Below are 24,068 nucleotides of genomic sequence, written 5' to 3' on the forward strand. Positions count from 1 at the left end.
GCATGATTCCTGGTGCATCTGTGCTCAGAGAATTTAATACAGAATGAAAGAACAACTGACAGCTCTATACATGGATCCAAATAATTTCATTTAAGTTACTAAACAATGCATACACACAAGGATTCATCTTAAGTTATAAATTTCAGTCTTAGAGGGGTATTTTGCGGGGCAGGGAAACAATAACATTTTCTCAGATAACAAAAAAAAACCCCACAGCTTCTTTCATATACATAAAGTAATTTACTAAACAATTTAACATAATAGAGAAAGGTCATACTTCATTAACAGCACCAAATTTGAACATGTGATGTTGTAAGTCTAAAGAGTTCTTTGATCTAACCTTTGGTGGTTCTTGTGGCAGAGAAACAGGTTCTGCCGGAGGAGGAGTAGTAGATTTCTCCTCTAATTCTTCTAAGTTCTTCTCCTCCACTTGTGGTTTCAGCTCTTCAGTCTTTGTTTCAGATTCTGGCTCAGGTTCAGGTTCATGAGAGGATTCTTCCAAAGGCTCCTCTATGCCATTACTACAATAAAATATTTAGTTCACTTTTTAGTGGGAGTTCAAGACAAAATTCAATTTCTCTCTAATCCAATAGGTGTAACTAGTTATATGCCAATAACCTGTTCTAGATCTACAAAGTATTCAAAGCAAAATTCCAAAAAGAACTATAAAACAGAAGGAATAATACTCTCAAGTAGCAGTTCTTTAACCCCACCATTTTAAAACTGAATTACTAAGAATGTTTAATGCTAACTATAAACCTATCTTTTATAAAAATAAAATGCTTACTCTGTGTTGTCTTAAACACTCCACATTATCAGTAAGGAACCACTATTTTGGTGCAAGGCATGTTCAATTTTTGGATTAAATAAAACAATTCTTTCCAAATTTGCATATATACAATAGGTACTCAAATACTGACCTAATAGGTGACTTTACCGAGAATTTACTTCCAACAATAATTCTAGGAACAAAAACCACCTTGCTGACATAGTTCAGACCAAATTTAACCTTGCAAATACTATTCTTACGTCACAGGGTGAGCTTCATAGTAACCACTGTTAGCATTTTCTTGTACAGGTTCAGGAGATGGTTGTCTTTCTTCTTGCTCCTCTTCTACTTCATCTTCTGATTCTGACAATACATAAAACAGCACATCTTTTTTAAAGAGGCTTCACAATTTCTAATGAACATACTTTTAACATGTTTAAGGAAGTGGTATGATAGTAAAAAAGAAAATTTGACAATTTTCTTTCTTTCTTTCTTTTTTTGAGATGGAGTCTTGCTCTGTTGCCCAGGCTGGAGTGCAGTGGTATGATCTTGGCTCACTGCAACCTCCACCTTCCGGGTTCAAACGATTCTCTGGCCTTAGCCTCTTGAGTAGCTGGGGTTACAGGTATGCACTATCACGCCCAGCTAAATTTTTTTTTTTTTTTTTTAAGTAGAGATGGGGTTTTCACTGTGTTGGCCAGGCTGGTCCCAAACTCCTGGTCTCAAGTGATCCACCCACCTTGGCCTTCCAAAACACTGGGATTCTGGGTGTGAGCCACCTTGCTCGACCCCCCAAAAATTTTTTTTTGTTTTTTTAACAAAGGCATTCAACTGCAGTATCCTCTGTTCTCTCAAAAACTGGAGAGCAAGGATGAAGTTTAATATTTGTTGTACTCTATTAGAAAAAATATATATATATTTTCGTAAAAGGAAAAAAATTATATTAAAGCCACAATTTAGCTTCCTTCGTCACATCTATTTAATAGAGCAATAATGATAAAGAAACTAACCACTGTACATTAATGGAAGATCAATTAAATAATTATGGCATAGCCACAACGTAGACAGCCAACAAAGACATACTACATTAAAAAAAAAGGAAGCTTAAGTCAGTGTAATTCCACATTTATAAAAATACATGCTGCTAAGAATAGAATCCAAAAACCTTCTCCAATAGGTACCAAACTTGGTTATCTACAGAGGATGAGACTGAGGGAAACCTTTTTTCTTGACATCCTAATTTTGTATAATCTCAAACAATGGACATCTTTTTATAACAACGACAACAACAAAACCACAAAAAAAGATGTTTGACTCAGTTACAATAAAGAAGCAAATTTCCATAAATGTCATACTTATAGAAAATAGTCCATAAAGAGTACCAACAGAACCCTTCTATCTTCGTATCTTCAAAGTAACCTCACCTTCATCAAGTTCAGGCTCAGAATCACCAAACACTTCATCTTCATAACGAAACATATCATTGTGAACATAAAATTTATTTGGAACAGATCCCTATAGGAAACAACATTTATTCCATAAATACCCAGAAATCTGGTATTATATAAAAGAGCAAATTACATGGCATACAATTTCTCATTTTAATACTAGAAATCTGGACTCAATATAATTTTCCAATGCTGAACATGCTATGATGTTTATATAAAATAAAAAGGTCACTCAAAAAAATACAACAGTAAAACTCGCCATTACTTTTGCACCAACCTAGAACTCAAGAAACAGCTATTTAATAGAAAAGAAATCAACAGAACTTTTCTATTTTGTTTTCAAATGTAACCTTTCAAATATACCAATATAGTTTTTGTATTAATGTAATCTTAATCATCCATTTACAAGCTTATATCAGTATTTGACTTATAATTCCAAATAGTCAAAGCATATGTACACACACACACACACTCACTCACTCAAACAACAGGTCAAACACAAGTTCTTCAAAAATAGCAGTATGCAAATCTAAATTTATTAGAAACCCTTGGACACTTCAAACCAACTAGCAACAGCCAAATTCAACCATATAAATGAAAACTAAATGAAATGAGAAACTTACTTCAGGAGCCAGAACAAAGGTTTGCATAAACTTCCTTTCTGGTTGTCCACTGTTAGACAGCAAACCCATGACCTGGACAACTACTCCATCACTCAAGGTTGCATGAGCATCCACATGACGAATTTTAGTATGACATTCACTGAAGTTCAGAGACAACACTTTGTGGTGTATATCCTTTATTAGGGAGGGAGGGAAAAATATAAACTCTTGTAATACTGCATTACCTACACAATACTATTACCTGCCCTCATTGATTTCCTTACAACTCCACAGTATTCACTACTTAATCTTCCTGACTGAACTGAATCCACTGACCATGCTATGCATCACTGCCAGACTGATGCTCCTAAAGAAGAAATCACAATAGCTCTCTGATATTGTGCAGTAATCTGGGCTTTATACAGCTGTCTCCCACTTTTCTGTAATAAGTATTTAGTCATTCTCATATGTTGTCTGCTCCTTGAACTTACACATAATTTTACTGTGTGTTTGCTGATGCTATATTTTGTCTACTTGTAATTCCTTATTTGGAAAGGCCAAATCTTAGAGTCTCACATCCTCTACACAAAGTCTTCCTTCCCTGTTAGGTCATAGGAAACATATGTTTCTGCGCATTCCTATAGCATAGGGTTTAGCTCAGATTTGTATAAACTTAATACACTGTCTTAACTATCTGCTATATAAAATACATCAATGAGATAAAACATACTGTTTTCTCCTTTGTAGCCATCGCAGTATAACACCACGTTCCACACAAAAATGATGTTTAAGAACTCAAAGCATGTCTCACAATTATTGTCAAACTGAACAACTACTGACAATTTATGTTGACAATTACTGTCAAACATAAATTTCAGTTACCAATAACAATCATATTGAAAAAAAAAATCCATGGACATAAGAAGGCTATTTTTTAAAATCTCTGTCTTAACACAACATTTCTAAACTATATATGAAATTGATACTTACATTTTGGCCATAAACAGCTTCCTGGGGCTTTCCACTAGCATCTACTCCACCATGAACATAGGAAGAATTCCTGCCATAAAACCTGCAAAACCATAATTAATGATTAACACTGAATTGTCAAGAGAAGCCTAAGAGGCAGTAGAATTCTGGTGTCATAGACTAGGTTCCGGATCCGGCTCTGTCACTAGTTGTGTAATCTTGGACAGGTAAATTACTTAAGGTCTTTAAGTTCAGTTTCCTTGGTTATAAAACAGGAACAGGAACTACTACACAGGGTCGTTGTAAGGATTAAATGAGTAATGCACATAGAATGCTCTTAGTTTATCTGGCACAGTACGTAGACAATCATTAGATATTCATATCTAATTCTTATCACATATATTTTTTGTTAAGTGGAAAAATCGGATATTTTTGACTATTTAGTACATTCTAAATACAGATGCTATAGTAACCGACCCTGTTTTTCTCTTCAGATACAAAAATTCAGCTATCTAGATTTGTTTGGGAATCACAGTTTAATACTATATTCAGATCTCCAAATGATTACTAATTCTAAAGGCTTAAACTGTTTAGATTTAAAATAACTGAAACAATTCAGAGATAAAGTCTAAAATCCAAAATTACTTCAGCATCTAATTTTTTAATATTTTTGTACTGTTCCTAAGTATGTATAAATTAGTCTTTTATTGGCATTATCCAAAGCAATTAGAATTAGAATCTTTCTAAATTAAGCTCAAAGACGTGAAGTTAATTTTTTCACAAAGAAAACGCAACTCCTATAGTAATAAAACATGTAAGAGCTTCCTTTATGCTAAGCAATGTTTTCAGTGTATTATGTGTACTGATTGACTTAATTTTCTTAACAATCTCATGAAGTACTATTATCTAAATAAACAAGCTGCGGTTCAGAAGAGGTTAAATTAACTCCCCTAAGGTAATATACCTATCAAGTGGGGCACCCAAGATAAGAACCTAGTCTAACTTGAGAGTCCATGCTTTTAGCCACTACTCTTACTATTAAATTTACACTATTTTCTCTCATGTACTACTGGCATCTTTCCTATAGAACAGTTTGGCTGTGTGTGTATCTGTGTGTATACACATGAAAAGTCTCAGAATGATCATATCTCTTTGATGCATTAATTCTTCCAGGAAAGTATCTAAGAAAATAACTAACTAGCAACGTGCACAAATAATGCATGTTTCAGAATATGTATTAGTGTTGCTTATCACAAGTAGAAAATTATAACAACTTGAATTTTCATTAAGAAAGAAACTGGTCAAATAAGCTAGGTCTAAAACAAGTCTGTTACTGTTTAAACATGATGGTGTAGGGCCTTATTGTTTTAATTTTTTTTTTTTTTTTTTGGTCACTAAAGAAAACAAAAAACCCTGTATCATGAAAAGACCAAATTTCAGATATCAAAGGGCCCTATTAATTCTATATCTTCCCCCAAACTCCCTCACATACACTGTCATCAAAAACATCTTTATTTTTACAATTAGAGAAAGACATACAGTTATTCATTTTACATTTATTTGCGGGGAAGATACATGTTAGTTACACTTTATATATACTACATTATAATAAAGTGGTTGGGGACACTACTCAGAACTGGGCCTGAATATTGGCTATGGTTAGCTTGTTTACTTATTGAGTGATCCTAGATGAATTACTAACCTCAACTGTCTAATAGATAAAGAGCTAATAAAAGTAACTTCACTTTAAGACTGTCATAAGGAGGCTGGGCGCGGTGGCTCATGCCTGTAATCCCAGCACGTTGGGAAGCTGAGACGGGCGGATCACGAGGTCAAGAGATCGAGACCATCCCGGTTAACACAGTGAAACCCCGTCTCTACTAAAAATATAAAAAAATTAGCCGGGCGTGGTGGCGGGTGCCTGTAGTCCCAGCTACTCGGGAAGCTGAGGCAGGAGAATGGCGTGAACCCAGGAGGTGGAGCTTGCAGTGAGCTGAGATCAAGCCACTGCACTCCAGCCTGGATGACAGAGCGAGACTCCGTCTCAAAAAAAAAAAAAAAAGACTGTCATAAGGAATACATGAGATAATATACATATGTAAAGTAATTAGAGTCTAGCAAACAGTAAATATAAAAATGCCTTCTTGAATAAAACAGATTACATGTATGTTCAAAAGAGCAAGACAAATTGCTACTGAAATGCTCATTAAGATGACCTACAGATAAAGGAATTTAAGTCTTTTAAACAGCCTTTCTCACGGGAAGTGGTAATATATTTATCCTTAACCCATTTGGCCAGTGTGTTCTGCAATACTTACAAAGTGTAACTCTTGTAAGAGTTTCACCTATCTTCTACTTGCTAAGATACATCAAGAACAAAAATTAAATACTACCCACAATATAAATCAATTTCACTTTGATCTCTGGAAAAAACAAGCCTACAGATGTCTGCCTCTTGTTAAAACAGTAAATAAGGTTATTGCTGCTGTTTTACAAAGGAATACTATTTTACAGATTAGAAGAAATACAAATTTTCACAGTATAATAATTTAACTGATCCATTCCCCAACACTGTTTGGGATAACTTTTAAAAAAAAAGATTTAAGCTGCTGATTTCAAATTGCATATTGGAACCCATTAGTTGGTCAAACGGTCAAACCCAAGATATGGTTTTTTTTTTTTTTGAGATGAAGCCTCACTCTGTCACCCAGGCTGGAGTGCAGTGGCACAATCTCCGCTCTCTGCAGCCTCCACCTCCCAGGTTCAAGCAATTCTCCCGACTCAGCCTCCTGAGTAGCTAGAACTACAGGTGCCTGCCACCACGCCCAGCTAACTTTCGTATTTTCAGTAGAGACGGGGCTTCACCATGTTGGCCAGGCTGGTCTCAAACTCCTGACCCTCAAGTGATCCACCTGCCTCGGCCTCCCAAAGTGTTGGGATTGCATGTGTGAGGCGCTGCGTCCAGTCTCGTGTAAACTTTATATAGTTCTCCACCACCCACCCCCAAAGGCTTTTTTTTTTGTTTTTTTGGTTTTTTTAATGAAATAAAGGTTGGGCTTGGTGGCTCATGCCTGTAATCCCAGTGCTTTGGGAAGGCAAGCTGCAAGCTGGGAGGATCGCTTGAGGCCAAGAGTTTGATGCCACAGAGGGCTATAATCACATCACTGCACTCCAGCCTAAGTGACAGAGCAAGACCATGACTCTAAAAGTAAAATACTAGAGTACATGTAAGTGTGTGCATATATATATATGAATGTGTTATGTACTAGAATATGACATAAAGTGTTTTTGTTACTGTGAGTTGCAGTCAAAAACACTTTCTGCCATCAAATGAATAAAATATTGAATACAGTTTAGACATGTTTACAAACATACTGTCAGATAATGAGACAGGAAATGCAAAATATATGTAGTAATATCCAAGAAAAAAAAAAGATAACAATACCAAATTATTTGTTTAAAATTTACCTGTGTAAATATTCTGGAGCTTTATTCAGCAAAGTATAATACTGCCTCACAAACTCCCGCCCTACAAGCAGCGGACTGGGCTTCTCCATAACCATTTCTTTGCTGCACAATGTCAAATGCTAAGGGAGCAAACACAAGAATAACTATTAAAAAGTCATCTTTGTCATCAACCACCATGAAATAAATTTTCTTTTTAGCCAAATTTAGCAGTGGGGAGTTGTATACCAATTAGTGACATTAATGTTAATAAGTTCTGATAACTCACTACCATCAGACTAACCTGAAATAAATTTTCTTAGCCACACAAATGGGACCAAAATTAATGCCACTATTAAAAAAGTAACTTACAACAAACAGCAAAACAATACATTCCTAACTACTATCCATAAGGTAACCTCCAACATTTGTGTCTCCCTTTGTCTCTCTTTCTTGATTTCCCTACCCTTCAGGACAGGAAAATAGCATCTTTGTTATTTCTTATTCCCAAGGGGTCCAATGCTGCCTCAGACTAAGTATAAGTCCTTCTATTCACAGTGCCTTTTTCCTTTGGGGACCAAAATCTACTACATTCCTGGATTGCAGTGGTTTTATCCTAGTTTGAAAGACAGAGGGCACAAGTTAAGACTCAGAGATAACACTCATGGCAAAGCGCCATGACTTGTGTTTTTGTATTCTCTTTCCTTCTGGGAATTAATTTCACCATTTTCAAAAGAGTAACAATGATTAATCACCAGCTATAACTTCAGTACTTAGAGATAATCATTTTTTACCTTTGATATTATGTCTCTCTAATCTTTCTTTCCACTAATTAAGCATCTAACTACATGAGATGCTGTTTATAATAAATGAAATCTCTGGTGAACAAGGTAAGATTCTAACCCTCGAGGAGTTTATAGTCTGTCAAGAAATATAAACAAGCAAAAACTGGTGCTATGATAATGTGCCTCAAAGTTAAAACCTACAAGAACAACTAGCACGAAATAAATACAATTTCTTTTTTGTCTTGTGAGACAGGGTCTCGCTCTGTCACCTAGGCTGGAGTGTAGTGGTACAATCATGGCTCACTACAGCCTCAACTGCCAGGCTCAGGCTCAGGCTCAGGCGATCCTCCCACCTCAATCTCCTGAGTAGCTGGGACTATAAGCACGCACCACCATACCTGGCTAATTTTTTTAAATTTTTTAACTTTTATTTTTAGCAGAGACGAGGTCTTGCTATAATGCCCTGACTGGTCTCGAACTCCTGGCCTCAAGTGATCCTCCCACTTCAGCCTCCCGAAGTGCTGGGATTACAGGTGTGAGCCACAAACAAAACTTCTCATCATTTGCTGTAAGAATATAGTCCCCAGATCCTCCCACTTCAGCCTCCTGAAGTGCTGGGATTACAGGTGTGAGCCACAAACAAAACTTCTCAGCAATTACTGTAAGAATATAGTCCCCAGAACAGTCAAAATTATAACATTAGAAATTGGAGATTAGGAGGAGAGAAAAATGTGAAATATAACCTCTTTTATTTTATTTTGAGATGGAGTTTTGTTCTGTTACCCAGGCTGGAGTCCAGTGGTACAATCTTGGCTCACTGCAACCTCTGCCTCCCGGGTTCAAACAATTCTCTTGCCTCAGCCTCCCAAGTAGCTGAGACCACAGGCACGTGCCACCACACCTGGCTAATTTTTGTATTATTAGTAGAGATAGGGTTTCACCATGTTAGCCAGACTAGTCTTGAACTCCTGACCTCGTGATCCACCCGCCTCAGCCTCCCAACGTGCTGGGATTACAGGCGTGAGCCACCGTGCCCAGCCACCTGTTTTATTTTCAAAAGACCTATTACACTTAAAAGTACTAAAACAAACAAAAAAACAAAAACAAAAAACAAAAAAAATCATAATAGCTAAGTGTGTATCTATTGGGTAAATCAGGATGCAGTTTAAATTCCTGCTTAGCCAGGTACAGTGGCTCCCGCCTGTAATCCCAGCATTTTAGGAGGCCAAGGTGGGCGGATTGTCTGAGGTCAGAAGTTTGAGACCAGTCTCGCCAAAATGGTAAAACCCTGTCTCTATTAAAATACTAAAATTAGCCAGGCGTGGTAGTCAGCGCCTGTAGTCCCAGCTACTTGGGAAGCTAAGGCAGGAGAATCGCTTGATCTCAGGAGGCAGAAGTTGTAGTGGGCCAAGATCGTGCCTCTGCACTCCAGCCTGGGCAACACAGTGAGGCTCCATCTCAATAAATAAACAGATTGATTAATTCCTGCTTAAACTTCAGGTTGAGCCAGGAGGATCATTTGAGGTCAGGAGTTCGGGACCAGCATGACCAAGATAGTGAAACCCCATCTCTACTAAAAATAAAAAAAATTAGCTGAACATGGTGGCACACACCTGTAATCTCAGCTACTCAGGAGGCTGAGGCACAAGAATCACTTTAACCTGGGGGACAAAGGTTGCAATGAGCTGAGATCACACTACTGCACTCCAGCCTGGGCAACAGAGCGAGACTATCTCAAAACAAACAAACAAACAAAGACAAGAAAACACTGCAGGCTGGCACAGTGGCTTACACCTGTAATCCCAGCACTTTGGGAGGCGGAGGTGGGAGGAAAGCTCCAGGCCAGGAATTCAAGACCAGCCTGGCCAACAGAGAGATCCCATCTCTATACAAAAAAATTAAAAATAAAAAACAAATTTCCATGTGTGTTTACTTTAAATAACTAAAACAATTTCAGAGACAGTCCTGCATCACAGTCATTAAAATTGTGATACTATTTTTAATAAAAATCAAATACCAACTATAGTAGAGCTTACAAATAAAAAGTGTAGCTTTACATAATTCTAGTGACTCACAATTCAACTTTTACATTATGTTTTTAGGTTCCTTGTTTCTTCCTTTCCAACTAACTTTCCCCCTCTGTCTTTCTGAAACTCTCAAACTTGATTTACAAAAATCCCCAAATCTGTTTAAAATTTTCCATAATGCTTCACCTGCTTTCAAAAATAAGTTAATTCACAAAGAGCGGATCCAAAAACTGCCATTTCAGGTGCCACTGAGATTCCAGAAAACTGAAAACTCCCAATAAGGGTAACAACCCTAATGCAAAAAGGACTCATATGCTACATTTAAAGTAACAAAGCACTGGGCTGTGGCTCATGCCTGTAATCCTAGCACTTTGGGAGGTCGAAGTGGGCAGACTGCTTGAGCTTAGGAGACCAGCCTGGTCAACAAGGCAAAACCCCATCTAAAATTAGCCAGGTACGGTGGTGCACACTTGTGGTCCCAGCTACTTGGGAGGATTGCTTGAGCCCAGGAGGTCTAGGGTGCAGTGAGCTTTGATCAGGATACTGCACTGCAGCCTGGCTGGCAGAACGAGACCTATCTCAAACACACACACACACACACACACACACACACACACACACACACAGCTAAGCAACTTAACATTTTATTTTGAATAATGAGGGTGGGTAAAGAACAGTAGACTTACCAAGTAAAATTTAACAAGGTAACTAAAATATGGAAATTATATGTATTTTAACACCATAAAAATTGATGGTAAAATAATATTAACACACGGGAAAATACTACATTACTCTCTGGACAAAATAACTATGCACAAAATAGTTTTCTTTAAATTGACAGTGACAGAAATACTATTAGGAATTTCCAGGTTTGGGGATTATTGTTTTCTTCTCTCTAGATTTCCGGATTTTCTACAGGAACACTGTTGTCATTTATCCCAAATTTCCCACCATATTCATAGAGTACATACTATCTATCATTTTTGTCACTTACATATTTGTTTCTCAAACCAAAATAAAATGGTACAGAATACAAATACCAGTATCACAGGTCAAAATGCTCTAAAGACTTGGTGTAACAAGGTTCAAAAAAAGCTTCAATTTGCCCACTATCTACATGGTCAATGAAGTATAATGGCCAAGATATCATCAATTTAGAACAGAGAGACAGGAAAGGGCAGTAGAATATTTGATTTATCGATACTCAATAAATTAATACTTATTAGAAATATTAGAAGGCAGTAACTTGAAAAGTTAACTTCAAATGGCATATAAGTAAGGCAATGCTAATCTGGTAAAATCTAAACAAACAGGCATATATAACAGGTTATATAGAAAGCCGAGCTTTTAAGGTGCAGAGGAGGCTCCCACAGGAATGGTAAAACAAAATCAAGACTTACTGAGAGAACAGTGTTTCAACTAATTACATCAGTTACTTCTTTAACCATTAACTCTGATTTGAAGCGACTCAGAATTTAGAGAGCCAAAATATAATTGATAGAAATCAAGCAGAAAATGATTACTAGAGATCAACCATCAAATGTTTGGGTAGTTGCAGGAAATAAGACTATGAAAATTGAGTAAGTAATATAAAGTTCACGTTTATAATTCATGCACCGTCAGTGTATGTAAGAAGGTTGAGAAAAAGGAAAAAAGTCAAATTACACATTCAGAATAAAAGTGATTACAAGAAGAAAGAATTGTGCCATTTTTATTCTTCATAGCAAAGCACTTTACAGGTAATCCATTTCTAGATCTGGGACCTTCCATTTCTTAAAAAAAGTTAACAAAATGAAACAAAATTCTGAACATGGGAGTGAGTAAAAGGTTTCGACTATCTTATCTATCTATGGCCATGAAAAAGTCATGACCTTACTGGATCTCGATTTCCTAATTTACAAATTGAGAAGCAATCCCTCGCCAAGCCTACAAGACTACACAGTTCTACAAAGATAGCCAAGGAGGCCTGGTGCAGTGGTTCACACCTGTAACCCCAATATTTTGGGAGGTCAATGTGGGTGAATCGCTTGAGCTCAGGTGTTTGAGACCAGCCCAGGCAACATGGCAAAACCCCGTCTCTACTAAAAAATACAAAAAATTAGCCAGGCGTGGTAGTGCACAAGTGTAGCTCCAGCTACTCAGGAAGCTGAGGTGGGAGGAATGCCTAAGCCCAGGAAGTCGAGGCTGCAGCGAGCCAAGATGGCACCACCGCACTCAAACCTGGGTAACAGGAGTGAGACCCTGTTTAAAAAAAAAAAAAAAAAAAAAAAAAGATAGGCAAGATTAAAGGATACTTATACACAAAAAGAAATCCTCAGAAAGTTTGTTAGATCAGCACCTTCAAAGATAATCACCATCTTCAATAAAGTGGTTGTTAGCCTCACCTAACAATCTTTTTAGAAAAAGTTAAATACAATGTATCACACCCCACTTGTTCCAATGACACCTGAAAATGTGGAGAATCTCACACAGGAATGCACAATGTAAGATTTTCTCTGTTACGTTAGCTCTATACACAGACAAAGCTCTCTCATGAACAAATCTGTCTTTTACCTGTTCAAATGAAAACATAATCTAAGCCCAGGTACAGTGGCTCATGCCTACTTCCCAGCACTTTGGGAGGCCAAGGCAGGCGGATCACGAGGTAAGGACATCCAGATCATCCTGGTTAACACAGTGAAACCTCGTCTCTACTAAAAATACAAAAAATTAGCCGGGCATGGTGGCACGTGCCTGTAGTCCCAGTTACTCAGGAGGCGGAGGCAGTAGAATTGCTTGAACCCAGAAGCAAAGGTTGCAGTGAGCAGAGATCACACCATTGCACTTCAGCCTGGGCAGTAAGAGTGAAACTGTCTCAAAAAAAAACAGAACCCGAACACATTATCCAGTATAGTTTAGAGGCATTCTACTCTCCAACTCTGCCTACTGCACCTAAAATCCCTGTGAATCTTCATCAGAATATTTTATTCATTCCTGTTTCTTAAAACGTTTCCTCTGCATTTGCCTAGACCAATTCCTGAAGCACATGTACGTCAGCTCTCACAGAAAATTGCTCTTTGTCATCTGTATTTTCTGAATCTGTTAATAATACACATTGAGAAGGAGTGGAACACTGTAAATAATATACAATGAGAGGGAGTGGAGAACTGGTAGACATACATTCAGATTACAAAAGAAAGTCACATTAAGCTTCATTATCCTACAATGTATTTATATTTCCTCAGTTTCAAAATAATGGAAAAAAAAAAAAACCCCAAAGTTATCACTCTCCTTTCCTCAAACTTTGATTAAAATGTCACCTTTTAGGTAAGAAACATTTAGGTTTTTTGTTTACCATTTAAAGTTTAGTGAATCACTAGTATAATGGGGCTGTCTCCAAAACAATCAATCTCAGGCTACATTAATTTAGATGTAATATCTAAAATGAGTTGAAAATTCTAATTGAATATAGTGAATGGAAATTATAAGAAGGTAGATTTGGGTTCAACATAACTCAAAAATAACGTGAGTTGTCCAAATGTCAAATAGAGCTACTTAACAAGTAGTCAGTCACTACAGGTATTCCAGAGACTAACTGAATGATTTGGCACATAGTAAGGGAGTTCATAGATCCAAAAAAATATAATTAGGCCATTCCAACACTACCTAAGATCCTAAAAGTCTGTTAACAAGAAGCAGGACTTTCGACTTCTCCAATACTCATCCCACACCTTCCTATCTGCAATGACTGAAACCCTATGCATTTATCTGGGCCCAGCGGAAATCCTATCCCCTTGAAAATCTTTCTACTTCCACTGAATTCCTCAACAGAATATAACTCTTTGCTATTAACTCTTAAAGTACTTTTGGCCTTTATCATGGCAGTTTATTGATCATACTCTGCCCTAAGTTACTAATTGTACACCTGTCTTCATCTTCTCTCTATTCCCCTCTCAAATTATAACTCAGCTCTCCCATGAATGCAATTCTCTGGAAACATCGCAATTCTTCTCAACAATGAATGACTTCTCAGTCCTCCACCCATCTGCATTATCAATGTTGACTACCTCCTCCTAACTCTTCTAGAGTTCTATAAGGCAAATTTTCCTTCTCATCAAAACGCAGAAGTTCTCAAGGTTCTGTCTTCTAACCTGGCAATTTCAGCTTCCGGTCTCATGTCTACCTAAATGTGTATCTAGTCTACACCAGAAGTTCAAATTTTACATTCGTCACCACATACTGAATACCAAGACATGACCTACATATGTCCCAACACACACATGCACCAAAGAAAGCTATTTCCTTATTTCTGTTAAAAGTGTCATAATCTTCTCAACTTGAAAGCTCAGTCATGATTTTCTCCCCTCCTTTAGCTTTGCCAAACTGTGAAATCCTTACAACTCAGAAGCTGGAATTTGTGCCCTCCTTTACACTCCCACTGTTCAGACCTTTTAGTTATTCTTCAAAAGTCGTTCAAGCCCTTGTATCATGTGTAGTACAGAGTAAAATCCAAACACCTGCATTCAGTTTGGCATCTAAGGCCCTATACAGAAATCCAGTCTGACATTCAATGTCATAACCAACCTTTCAAATTCATCTTCTACTATATACTTTCTCATTCCTGTATCAAATTCCATACAAATATTTTAATCACCTGTTATTATTCTCTGCAATTTCATTCTCTGGGCCTTTGTCTTACTTCATTCATTCCCATCCACAAGCTGAGTCAATGGGTTAGACAAAATAAATTCATTTCAACATTTATTTTATGGCTACTCTGTATGTACCAGAAACTACAAAAGGAAAAAGAGGCCGGGCGCAGTGGCTCACGCCTGTAATTCTAGCACTTTGGGAGGCTGAGACGGGTGGATCACCTGAGGTCAGAAGTTCGAGACCAGCCTGACCAACATGGAGAAACCTATCTCTACTAAAAATAGAAAAAAGTTAGCCGGGTGTGGTGGCAGGTGCCTGTAATCCCAGCAACTAGGGAAGCTGAAGCAGGAGAATCGCTTGAACCCAGGGGGCGGAGGTTGCAGTGAGCTGAGTTCTAAGTACTTGATATTAGTTATTATAAAAAGAATAAGACCTCTAGTAGTAGGATGCAGTTCTCTTTACCACATCGTGTTACCAAAGGTTATGTGGGTGCTAAAACACAGCTTATCTCCACTACAGGATACTTACCCCTTTCCCCTCTGGAGTCCCTCATTCATAGCTGGGCTCAAACTAGTCAGGTTTATTTATTTTAACTGAACCATGGACTATATCCATTTGCAACAGCTAAATGCCACATCAATACTGGAACTTTCTGAAATTCCAGATGGTCTTTGCTTAAAGTAACTTGAACAATCTAAGGAACACTATACCTTTTTAAAGAAATGATCTTCAATCTTTCGTGGCACACCATTGAATGAAAGCTTCACAAAGATCTAAGAATCATAGTGGTACAAATAAATAATAAAAGTAAGTTATGGACTAAATCTCTTATTCAGGCTCCAAAGTTTTTTTGTTTTCTGTCGTCCTCAGAAGTTGAGGGAAGCTAGTTTTGAAACTCAGAAGCTATTAAAAGTGACCAAGCATTAAGAAATGGAAATGCTTGCTGTCCACAAAAATAAAGCATGTATTTGTACTATGTTGTAACGTTTAACAAGTAACCTACTATTTTCCTTTGTGTCTTTAAAATAGATAGGGCATTATCTTTATTTACAGAAAAGGATGTTTAGAGAGCCTAAGGAAAGGTGTTTGGGGTCCCCCAGTTACAGTAAAAAAAAGAGGACTCGAAATCAGGTCTCCTGACTCTAGTGATGTTTTCACTACATTTTGGTTAGGAACAACCGCTTTGGAAGAGCAGCCAGCTCTTCCAACAATACAAAAATTAATTTTAAACAAGCAATTGTTAGCTTACGTGAAACTGTTGAGAAGAGTGAAAAGCAAAGGAATACGGCAGGCCAGTAACAGAAAACCCAAGAATCATTTTCAATACACCTATGGTTTCAAGATAGGGTAAAATACTTGGAAATTAGAAGATAAAAGTAAGTGGAAACACAACAGTCAAGAAACTAATTCTATTGCTTCTGAAGGTAGGCTAGGGAGTTGGACCAATTTATTCTATCGGATATTAAACAAGTGTCTACCAGTGGAGAGTAACTAAGTCATGTTTGTCCATTAAATCCTACTGAATTTAAGTCCAGACGCAACACTTTAGTTTTTGCCTTTCAAAATCAACATTGAAAAGGACTCATTCACTGTCTCCACATTCACTCAAAATATGTGGAAAGTCTCTTCAAAGCAATCTAGGGGGAAAATGTTAAATCCTAATTATGGGTAATAAACAGCGATAATTTTGCAGGATAAGGAAGGGAAGTTTTCAGAATCTAAAGAGGCAGTGCCAACACTTTCTTCAAACCAGGAGTTGCCTGCTGACAAATCAACTGCTTAGCTGCTAACTGAACAGTTAAGTTAGTTACTCCACGAAATTATCAAATAACGTGTTTTCTTCTTTACCTTTTAATTTTTATCCCCATCCATCCCACAAGCATTCTGGCTCACTCTTGATGTTTTTTCACTATTACTAATATTTCGACCCTGAATATCAATCTGAGCTCTTAGTAAGCAATTCATTCTAGGTCCTTATTATTCCTACAATTCCTTGACTGCTTTTCAGAGTTAGTTTGTAAAGATTAAATCATAACATAAAGGCCCATATGAGTAATCTTAAAAATTTAAGAAAAATGTAACTACTGCTAAAGAAACGGTAATTCAATCCTAAGAGGTTCAAACGCCTCGTACCGTGTATCTCCTAAGACCAGGAATCTTGGATTATCAAAAGGACCACTGGATCCCAACAGGCCAAAAGTTTACTTAGAAACTTTGTTCACATGCCTAAGGCTATATTAACTGCCAAATATGGAGCTGGAGAAGAATTGCCATCATCTCCCACTCTAGTACACCGGGGCTCTCTTAACGGCAGTTAATGGTTCCTAGATCCAGGTACCTGCAACGCTAACGTTTGAAAGACTAGAACAAGGTACGGAGCCTTGAACCTAAAACCACAGTATCTTAATCCAAGTTAATATCCCACAACAATCATAGGGGAAGAAAAGGACAACTTTACTCTTCCAGCTAAAAGTGCACGTGCCTTTTTTGTTGTTGTTAGGAAGGAAAAGGCACTCTCCCACACCCCCCCCCCAAATCCGTTACAACATTAAGTATGTCTCGGGGAAAAAAACTGTTCTATGCAAAAAATTGTAGACGAAAATCTATATTCGCCCCAAAGCGGCACAGGGCCATCTTAAGAAATCTGCTTTTAGAGACGCAGGGAAAATTCCATAAGATTCCACAAACAAAATCAACACAATCTAGGGAAGTTTATGTTCCTTTCTGTCCCCCCACCCCCCAAAAAGCGGGAACCCATCCCTCAAAAGTCATTCCCGGGTAAATAAGGGATCGTCTGCATGAGGGGGGGACGAAGAAGGCGCACGTTACAGTTCCAGTATCCGAACACGTTCGGATTAAACCCGCGGTGGCGGGGAGGAGGGGGTTGGTCACAGACTACGGAACACTAGGTACTGGGTAAGCCAAGCGGCGGCTGCCTTCAAACACGGATTCTGTTTCCGTGCACAGAAATGGTGCCCGGAGGCCGCTACTTTCGCATCTGCGTCGCTTCTGCCTCCGCCGACAAAACCTCTTTTCCCCTCCCCCACGGGCGGGGCGGCGACGGCCTCCCCGCTCCGAAGGAACAGGGAATAAGAGCCGAAAACGATTCGGAAACAGGAACGGTGGGCTACCCACCCTAAAACATCCCCTCCAGAAAGCCTACTCCCACACTTCCTGTATTAAGCTTCCCTCAGCGCGCCTTCGGGAGCTGCTGCGTGACCCCCTACTTCGCCACCTCATCCCCAACAAACCTCAACCCCACCTGTGCCCTCGGAGCCCTCTGCACGCAAGACGCTCGCGGGTCACCTCCCTTCCCAGGCGGCCTCCCACCCCTCACCTAGAGGAAAAACTGGTCTTCTCTCACGCGCACACGGCAGCGTAGGGAGCCGGCAAGAACAATGTCTCTGCCGCTACACCTCCGGCTCCCGGGCTCACACACCGGACGATTACCTCGCGCCGCGGAGTGCGAAGAAAATGTCCCTTTCCGACCACCACACCGACCTCCCCTCCCGGCCCCCGTACACACCTCCAGCCAACGGCGCCGGCGGGTACGTCGCGCGGAGGTCAGAAGAGTCGCTGAGGACCGGGTGCGGCGGGTTCTTCTTGCTCGCCGCCCCCTTCCTCCGACAACTCGGAAGCCTCGGAAGCCGGAGAGCCGCGAGTTCGTCTGCTTCACAACCACCTCTTCCCGGGCGCCAGGCGCTGCGACGAGCGACAAGGACCAGGGACGTCCCGCCCCCTTTGCCGCCGCCCCCTCTTATTGTTTTACCCCTGCCGAAAGGGCCAGGGAACCCCCGAGCACAGCGTCAGCCAATCACACATCTCCTCCCGAGCCGGGCCCAACCTTCCCGTGTCCCTCTGCGGAGCACGCGCAGTACGCTGCCGCGCTCGCACACGCTCGCGCCCGGAAAGCTGGGGAACCGGAACCGGCCTAAAGCCAAGATAAGAGTCCGCTGATTTGACGTCACAAGCAGGCTGCCTTTCTCCTGCCCTGAGGCTCCAGCCTTGCCGCCCTTCTTCCTTGCCGCCGTTCTTCCTGATCGCGCAAGCGAGAGCTGGTTCGCAGCAACGCAGTGTCTTTTGTAGACTGATACTCTGGTCCCTTTTATTAATGGGAAGGAGGGAATTTAGTAATCTTTCTGAACTAGGTGTCTGCAGGTTGCTGCTGTAGACGAGCTTAAAATGCAGCCGGTGATTTCAGCTGTTTGCACACTAAACTCACCTACATTGTTTATTTAACCCATCCTAGGTTTTAAGCCCCACCAAGAGGCCCTGCAGTAAAGGAAGAATATGACGTGGGCTTTACAGAGGGGGAAAAGACTATTTCTTTGTGTGCTTGTTACGAATTTAGGCATGGCTAAATATCAACACATACTAAAGCATTTTACATACTAAAGCTGAAAGGCCTGAAATATCAGGATTACAGTCCTAGTCTAGCTCTAAGCCCAGACTTGCCCCCAGGGTGAGACACTGGTGACCTTGTTTCATGGAAAAAGCCAGGCCGAATCTTGTAGTCAAGGAAGACACTTCGCATCTTAGGTCTGGCAGTGTTTTCAGAGAATACCGAGATAGCACAGGAATTTTGGAATGAAAGACTGAGAAAATGTTCAAAGAAATGGAAAGAAAAAAATTCATTAATGAATACTTTCGAACTAAACATGGTGGACGCAGGCATATACATTTCATCAGTTTTCTTCGCAGTCCTATAAGGGCATTTTTAAGGTATTTGGCACGTGAAGACAATATGTCAAATACCTTAAATATTGGCAGAGGCAATGCCAACATTAGGGACTCCAAAGTTTACAATATCTTTACCTTTAGACTGCTTAAAGATATTGTTATATGCAAAATATTTGGGCAGACCATCACTTTAATGAAATGAACCTGATGTTTTTCCTTAACGCATCAAGATACATGCTGACTGTCCTTTAATATACTGGGCTTATATACCAGGCATTCTTGTAATTACACAACCTTCTAAGGCTCACAGTAACCCTGTGAACTAGTTCCTTTTTTCGTTTTTTAGACGGAGTCTCTCTCTGTCGCCCAGGCTGGAGTGCAATGGCATGGTCTCGGCTCACTGCAACCTCCGCCTGCCGAGTTCAAGTGATTCGCCTGCCTCAGCCTCCCTAGTAGCTGGGACTACAGGCGCGTGCCACCACACCCAGCTAATTTTTATATTTTTAGTAGAGACGAAGTTTCACTATGTTGGCCAGGCTGGTCTGGAACACACCTGACCTCCTGATCCGCGCCCGCCTCGGCCTCCCAAAGTGCTGAGATTACAGGCGTGAGCACCGCACCCAGCCAGTAGTTGCTTTTTTTTTTTTTTTTGAAACGGAGTCTCGCTCTGTCGCCCAGGCTGGAGTTCAGTGGCCGGATCTCAGCTCACTGAAGCTCCGCCTCCCAGGTTCACACCATTTTCCTGCCCCACCCTCCTGAGTAGCTGGGACTACAGGCGCCCGCCACCTCGCCCGGCTAGTTTTATGTATTTTTTCGTAGAGACGGGATTTCACCGTGTTAGCCAGGATGGTATCGATCTCCTGACCTCGTGATCCGCCCGTGTCAGCCTCCCAAAGTGCTGGGATTACAGGCTTGAGCCACCGAGCCCGGCCACTAGTTGCTATTTTTATGCCGATTTTACAGATGAGGAAACTAAGGCTTGGAGAGGTCAAGTAATTTACCCAGGACTACGCGGCTACTATTCACTGGAGCTGGGATGCAAACACAGGCAATCTGCCTCCACAGTCCATACCCTTAGGCAAACTATAGAATACTCCCATTTTACTAGTAATTGCCGCAATTTACTTATCTGCCCTAGTGCTGACTAAGCAAGTGTTTCCGGTTTGGAGCTCTTCTATGCAATGCTGTTATAAATATTGTTCACCATGTATCATGCTGCAGAGGTGCAAAACTTTCTCTAGAGCAGGTTCTCAGACCTTAATGTGCACCGAAATCACCTGTAGGGCTTGTTAAAACAGATTGTTGGGCCCCACTCCCTAAGTTTCTGATTCAACAGAGGTCCGAGAATTTGCACTTCTAACAAGTTCTCAGCTGATGGTGCTACTGCTGCTCTAGGAGCCACACTTTAAAAACCACTGATCTAGGCCGGGCGCGGCGGCTCACGCCTGTAATCCTAGCAGTTTGGGAGGCCTAGGAGGGGCAGATCACCTGCGGTCGGGAGTTTGAGACCAGCCTGACCAACATGGAGAAAGCGCGTCTATACTGAAAATACAAAATTAACGGGGTGTGGTCGTGCATGCCTGTAATCCCAGCTATTGGAGAGGCTGAGGCAGGAGAATCGCTTGAACCCGGGAGGTGGAGATTGCGGTGAGCCGAGATCGCGCTATTGCACTCCAGCCTGGGCAACAAGAGCGAAAACTCCGTCTCAAACAAACAAACAAACACCTAGGGCAGAGGTTAGGCAAACGGTTTGATAAGGGAAGGATTAGATAGTATTTTTGGTTTTGAGTACCACGTATGGTTTCTGTTGCATATTCCTCTCTCTCATCCTTTAAAAATGTAAGAAACATTTTTAGTTTAGCTCTAGGGCTACACAGAAACAGCCCTCAGGTAACCCTGCTCTTGAGTAGACACCAATAAGTGGAGTTAATGGGAAAAAAGGTTCAGCGATCTTCAATGTTAAGTAAATATCTCTAACCTAGTCCAACTGGCGATTTTTACCTCATAAACATCTCTCTATACAAATAGCCTCTGCCCAGGTTCAGGCCCCTTCATCTTCCCAGGAAGACTGCAGTGGCCTCCTAATCTCCCTGCCTCTCAACATAGCCTCCATGAAGCAATGCCCACCACCTATAGACTAGGCAAGGAGACCAGTGTGAACTGTATTCATTCAGTGGCTCAGGCCAAAAATCTCTTTTTCTCACACCAATTTATTGACAGTCAATTGTCAATAAATTTCTTTTTGAGATGGAGTCTCGCTCTGTCATCCAGGCTGGAGTGCAATGGCATGATCTGGGCTGACTGCAACCTCCACCTCCCAGGTTCATGCCATTCTCCTGCCTTGGCCTCCCAAGTGGCTAGAACTACAGGCATGCGCTACCACGCCCATCTAATTTTTCTACTTTTAGTAGAGATGAGGTTTCACCATATTGGCTAGGTTGGTCTCGAACTCGACCTCAAGTGATCCACCCACCTTGACAAATTGTCAATACATTTCTGTTCCCTCTACCTTCAATATTTATTCTGGATTAAATACTTTGCATCACTGTTACTGCTACTATAGTAGTCCAGGCCACCATTGCCTATTGCAGTAGCTTTCTACTTGGCCTCAATGCTTCCACTCTTATTCCACTACAGTCTGTTCCCCTCACAGCAGCCAGATCTTTCATAGTTAAAATTGAGATGATCCCAAAACCTTTAAAAGGCAACACAAAATCTCAGGTCCTTACCATGGCCTATAAGGCCTACCTGATCTAGTCCTTACCTATTACTTGCATTTCTTTTCTTACCACTGGTTTTCTCACACCACCCCGGCCAGCTCTTCCTTTGACATTCTTATCACATTATCACCCCAAGGCCTTTAATGTGAACCTTTATCAAAACACTGTGAAAAATCAAAGTAAATGAATCAGACCCAATCACCATTAGCAGGTGAATTTTTAAGAGTAAAATTGCTAGAATTGTATTATCTGATTCCTGATTTTTATTATAAACTTCAGCATAAAATACTTAGATAAGTGTTCGAATAAGATAAGACATTTGAATTTATAAAACTTTTCCTCTACACCCTTTCATTTGACCATTCTCAACTTTACTGAATACTAAAAGATCAACCAAGTTCATAATCACTTTTGCTGATGAAGTAGGTGTATAAGAGATGACTACATGCGCCTGGGCACGGTGGTTCACGCCTGTAACCCCAGCACTTTGGAAGGCCGGGGTAGGTGGATTACAAGGTCAGGAGTTCGAGACCAGCCTGGCCAACACAGTGAAACCCTGTCTCTACTAAAAATACAAAAATTAGCCAGGCATGGCTACTCAGGAGGCTGAGGCAGGAGAATCGCTTGAACCTAGGAGGCGGAGGTTGTGGTAAGCTGAGATAATGCCACTTCACTCCAGCCTGGGCAACAGAGTGAGACTCTGTCTCAAAAAAAAAAAAAAAAAAAGACATGACTACATGCATGTTTAGGGGTCACACACCCCACATAAATAAAGTTTATGAAGACCAAGTATTGGAAGGGAGTAAAATTCAAGTCCTTAAGGGAAACGCATTTTTCTTGGAAAATATCTTTACTCACCATGTTTTTAAACTTTTAAGGCATGCATAACAAATGTCTTGGCCCCATCACTAATTCAGTGAGGAAGGATGATGCTATGATTTGAATGTTTGTGCCCCTCCAAAATTCATGTTGAAACTTAATCTCCAATGCAGAAGTATTAAAAAGTGGGTGGGACCTTCAGGTGGCAACTAGGTCATGAGGGCCTCACCTTCATGAATGGAATTTGTGCCCTTATAAAAGGGGATTGAGGGGAGTTCATTAGTCTCTTTTGTGCTTTTGCCCCTTTCACCATGTGAGAACACAGCAAGAAGGCACCATCTTCGAAGCAGAGCAAGCCCTCACTAGGGCTGGCACTTTGATCTTGAACTTCTCAGCCTTTAGAACTATAAGCAGTAAGTTTCTGTTGTTTATAAGTTACCCAGTCGAAGGGTGATTTTGTTGTTGTTGTTGTTTGAGACAGGTTCTTGCTTTGTCACCTGGATGGCGTGCAATGGTGCAATTACGGCTCATTGCAGCCTTGACTTCTCAGCCTCCTGAGTAGCTGGGACCACAGGTGTGCACTACCATGCCGAGCTTGTGTGTGTGTGTGTGTGTGTGTGTAAATTATATGTTATGTTGCCCAGTCTGGTCTTGATTGCCTGGCCTCAGGTCATCCTCCTGCCTCAGCCTCCCAAAGCGTTGAGATCACGGGCATAAGCCACCACACTTTACCTAAAGGTATTTTGTTATAGCAGCCCAAATAGACTAAAACAAATGATAATGCTGCCAACAGTGTAGTATTTAAAAAGTCTGGCTGGGCACAATGGGGTATGCCTGCTGTCCCCACTACTTAGGAAGCCAAAGCAGGAGGATCACTTGAACCCAGGAGTTTGAGTTCAGCCTGGGTGATATAATAAGACCCCATTTCCAAAAATAAAAATAAAAAAGAGTCTGGGCTCCAGAACCACACTGCCTGGATTTGAATCCCAGCTTTATCTCATCGCTTACTAGGTGTATCACTATAGGCAGGATGCTTCACTTTTATGTGCCTCAGTGTTTCTCATCTGTAAAATGGGGACAATAATAATATCTACCTTATTAGGGTACTGGAAGGTTTAGACAATACATGCAAAACATTTTAACAGTGCCTGGCACATGGTAAGTGTTCAACAA

General features: G+C 40.4%; 1 protein-coding gene across 4 annotated transcripts in view; it reads right to left on the minus strand.

The window, feature by feature from the left end:
* G3BP2 (G3BP stress granule assembly factor 2) overlaps positions 1–18,976 on the minus strand; it is a 30,606-nt gene extending 11,630 nt beyond the window's left edge. For 3 of the 4 annotated variants that reach the window (XM_017958760.2, XM_021938512.2, XM_021938510.2), the window contains exons 1-7: positions 18,203–18,976; positions 7,257–7,375; positions 3,810–3,891; positions 2,841–3,014; positions 2,194–2,284; positions 1,030–1,132; positions 341–521 (exon numbers count right to left, since the gene is read on the minus strand). In XM_017958760.2, the coding sequence (XP_017814249.1) occupies positions 341–521; positions 1,030–1,132; positions 2,194–2,284; positions 2,841–3,014; positions 3,810–3,891; positions 7,257–7,351 (726 nt within the window). In that variant the 5' untranslated portion in view covers positions 7,352–7,375; positions 18,203–18,976. The other variant, XM_021938511.2, reaches the window with a different exon arrangement.
* Between the last annotated feature and the right edge of the window lie 5,092 nt (positions 18,977–24,068).

This window comes from Papio anubis, chromosome 3 (assembly GCF_008728515.1).
Source record: "Papio anubis isolate 15944 chromosome 3, Panubis1.0, whole genome shotgun sequence".
NCBI classification, from domain to species: Eukaryota; Metazoa; Chordata; class Mammalia; order Primates; family Cercopithecidae; genus Papio; species Papio anubis.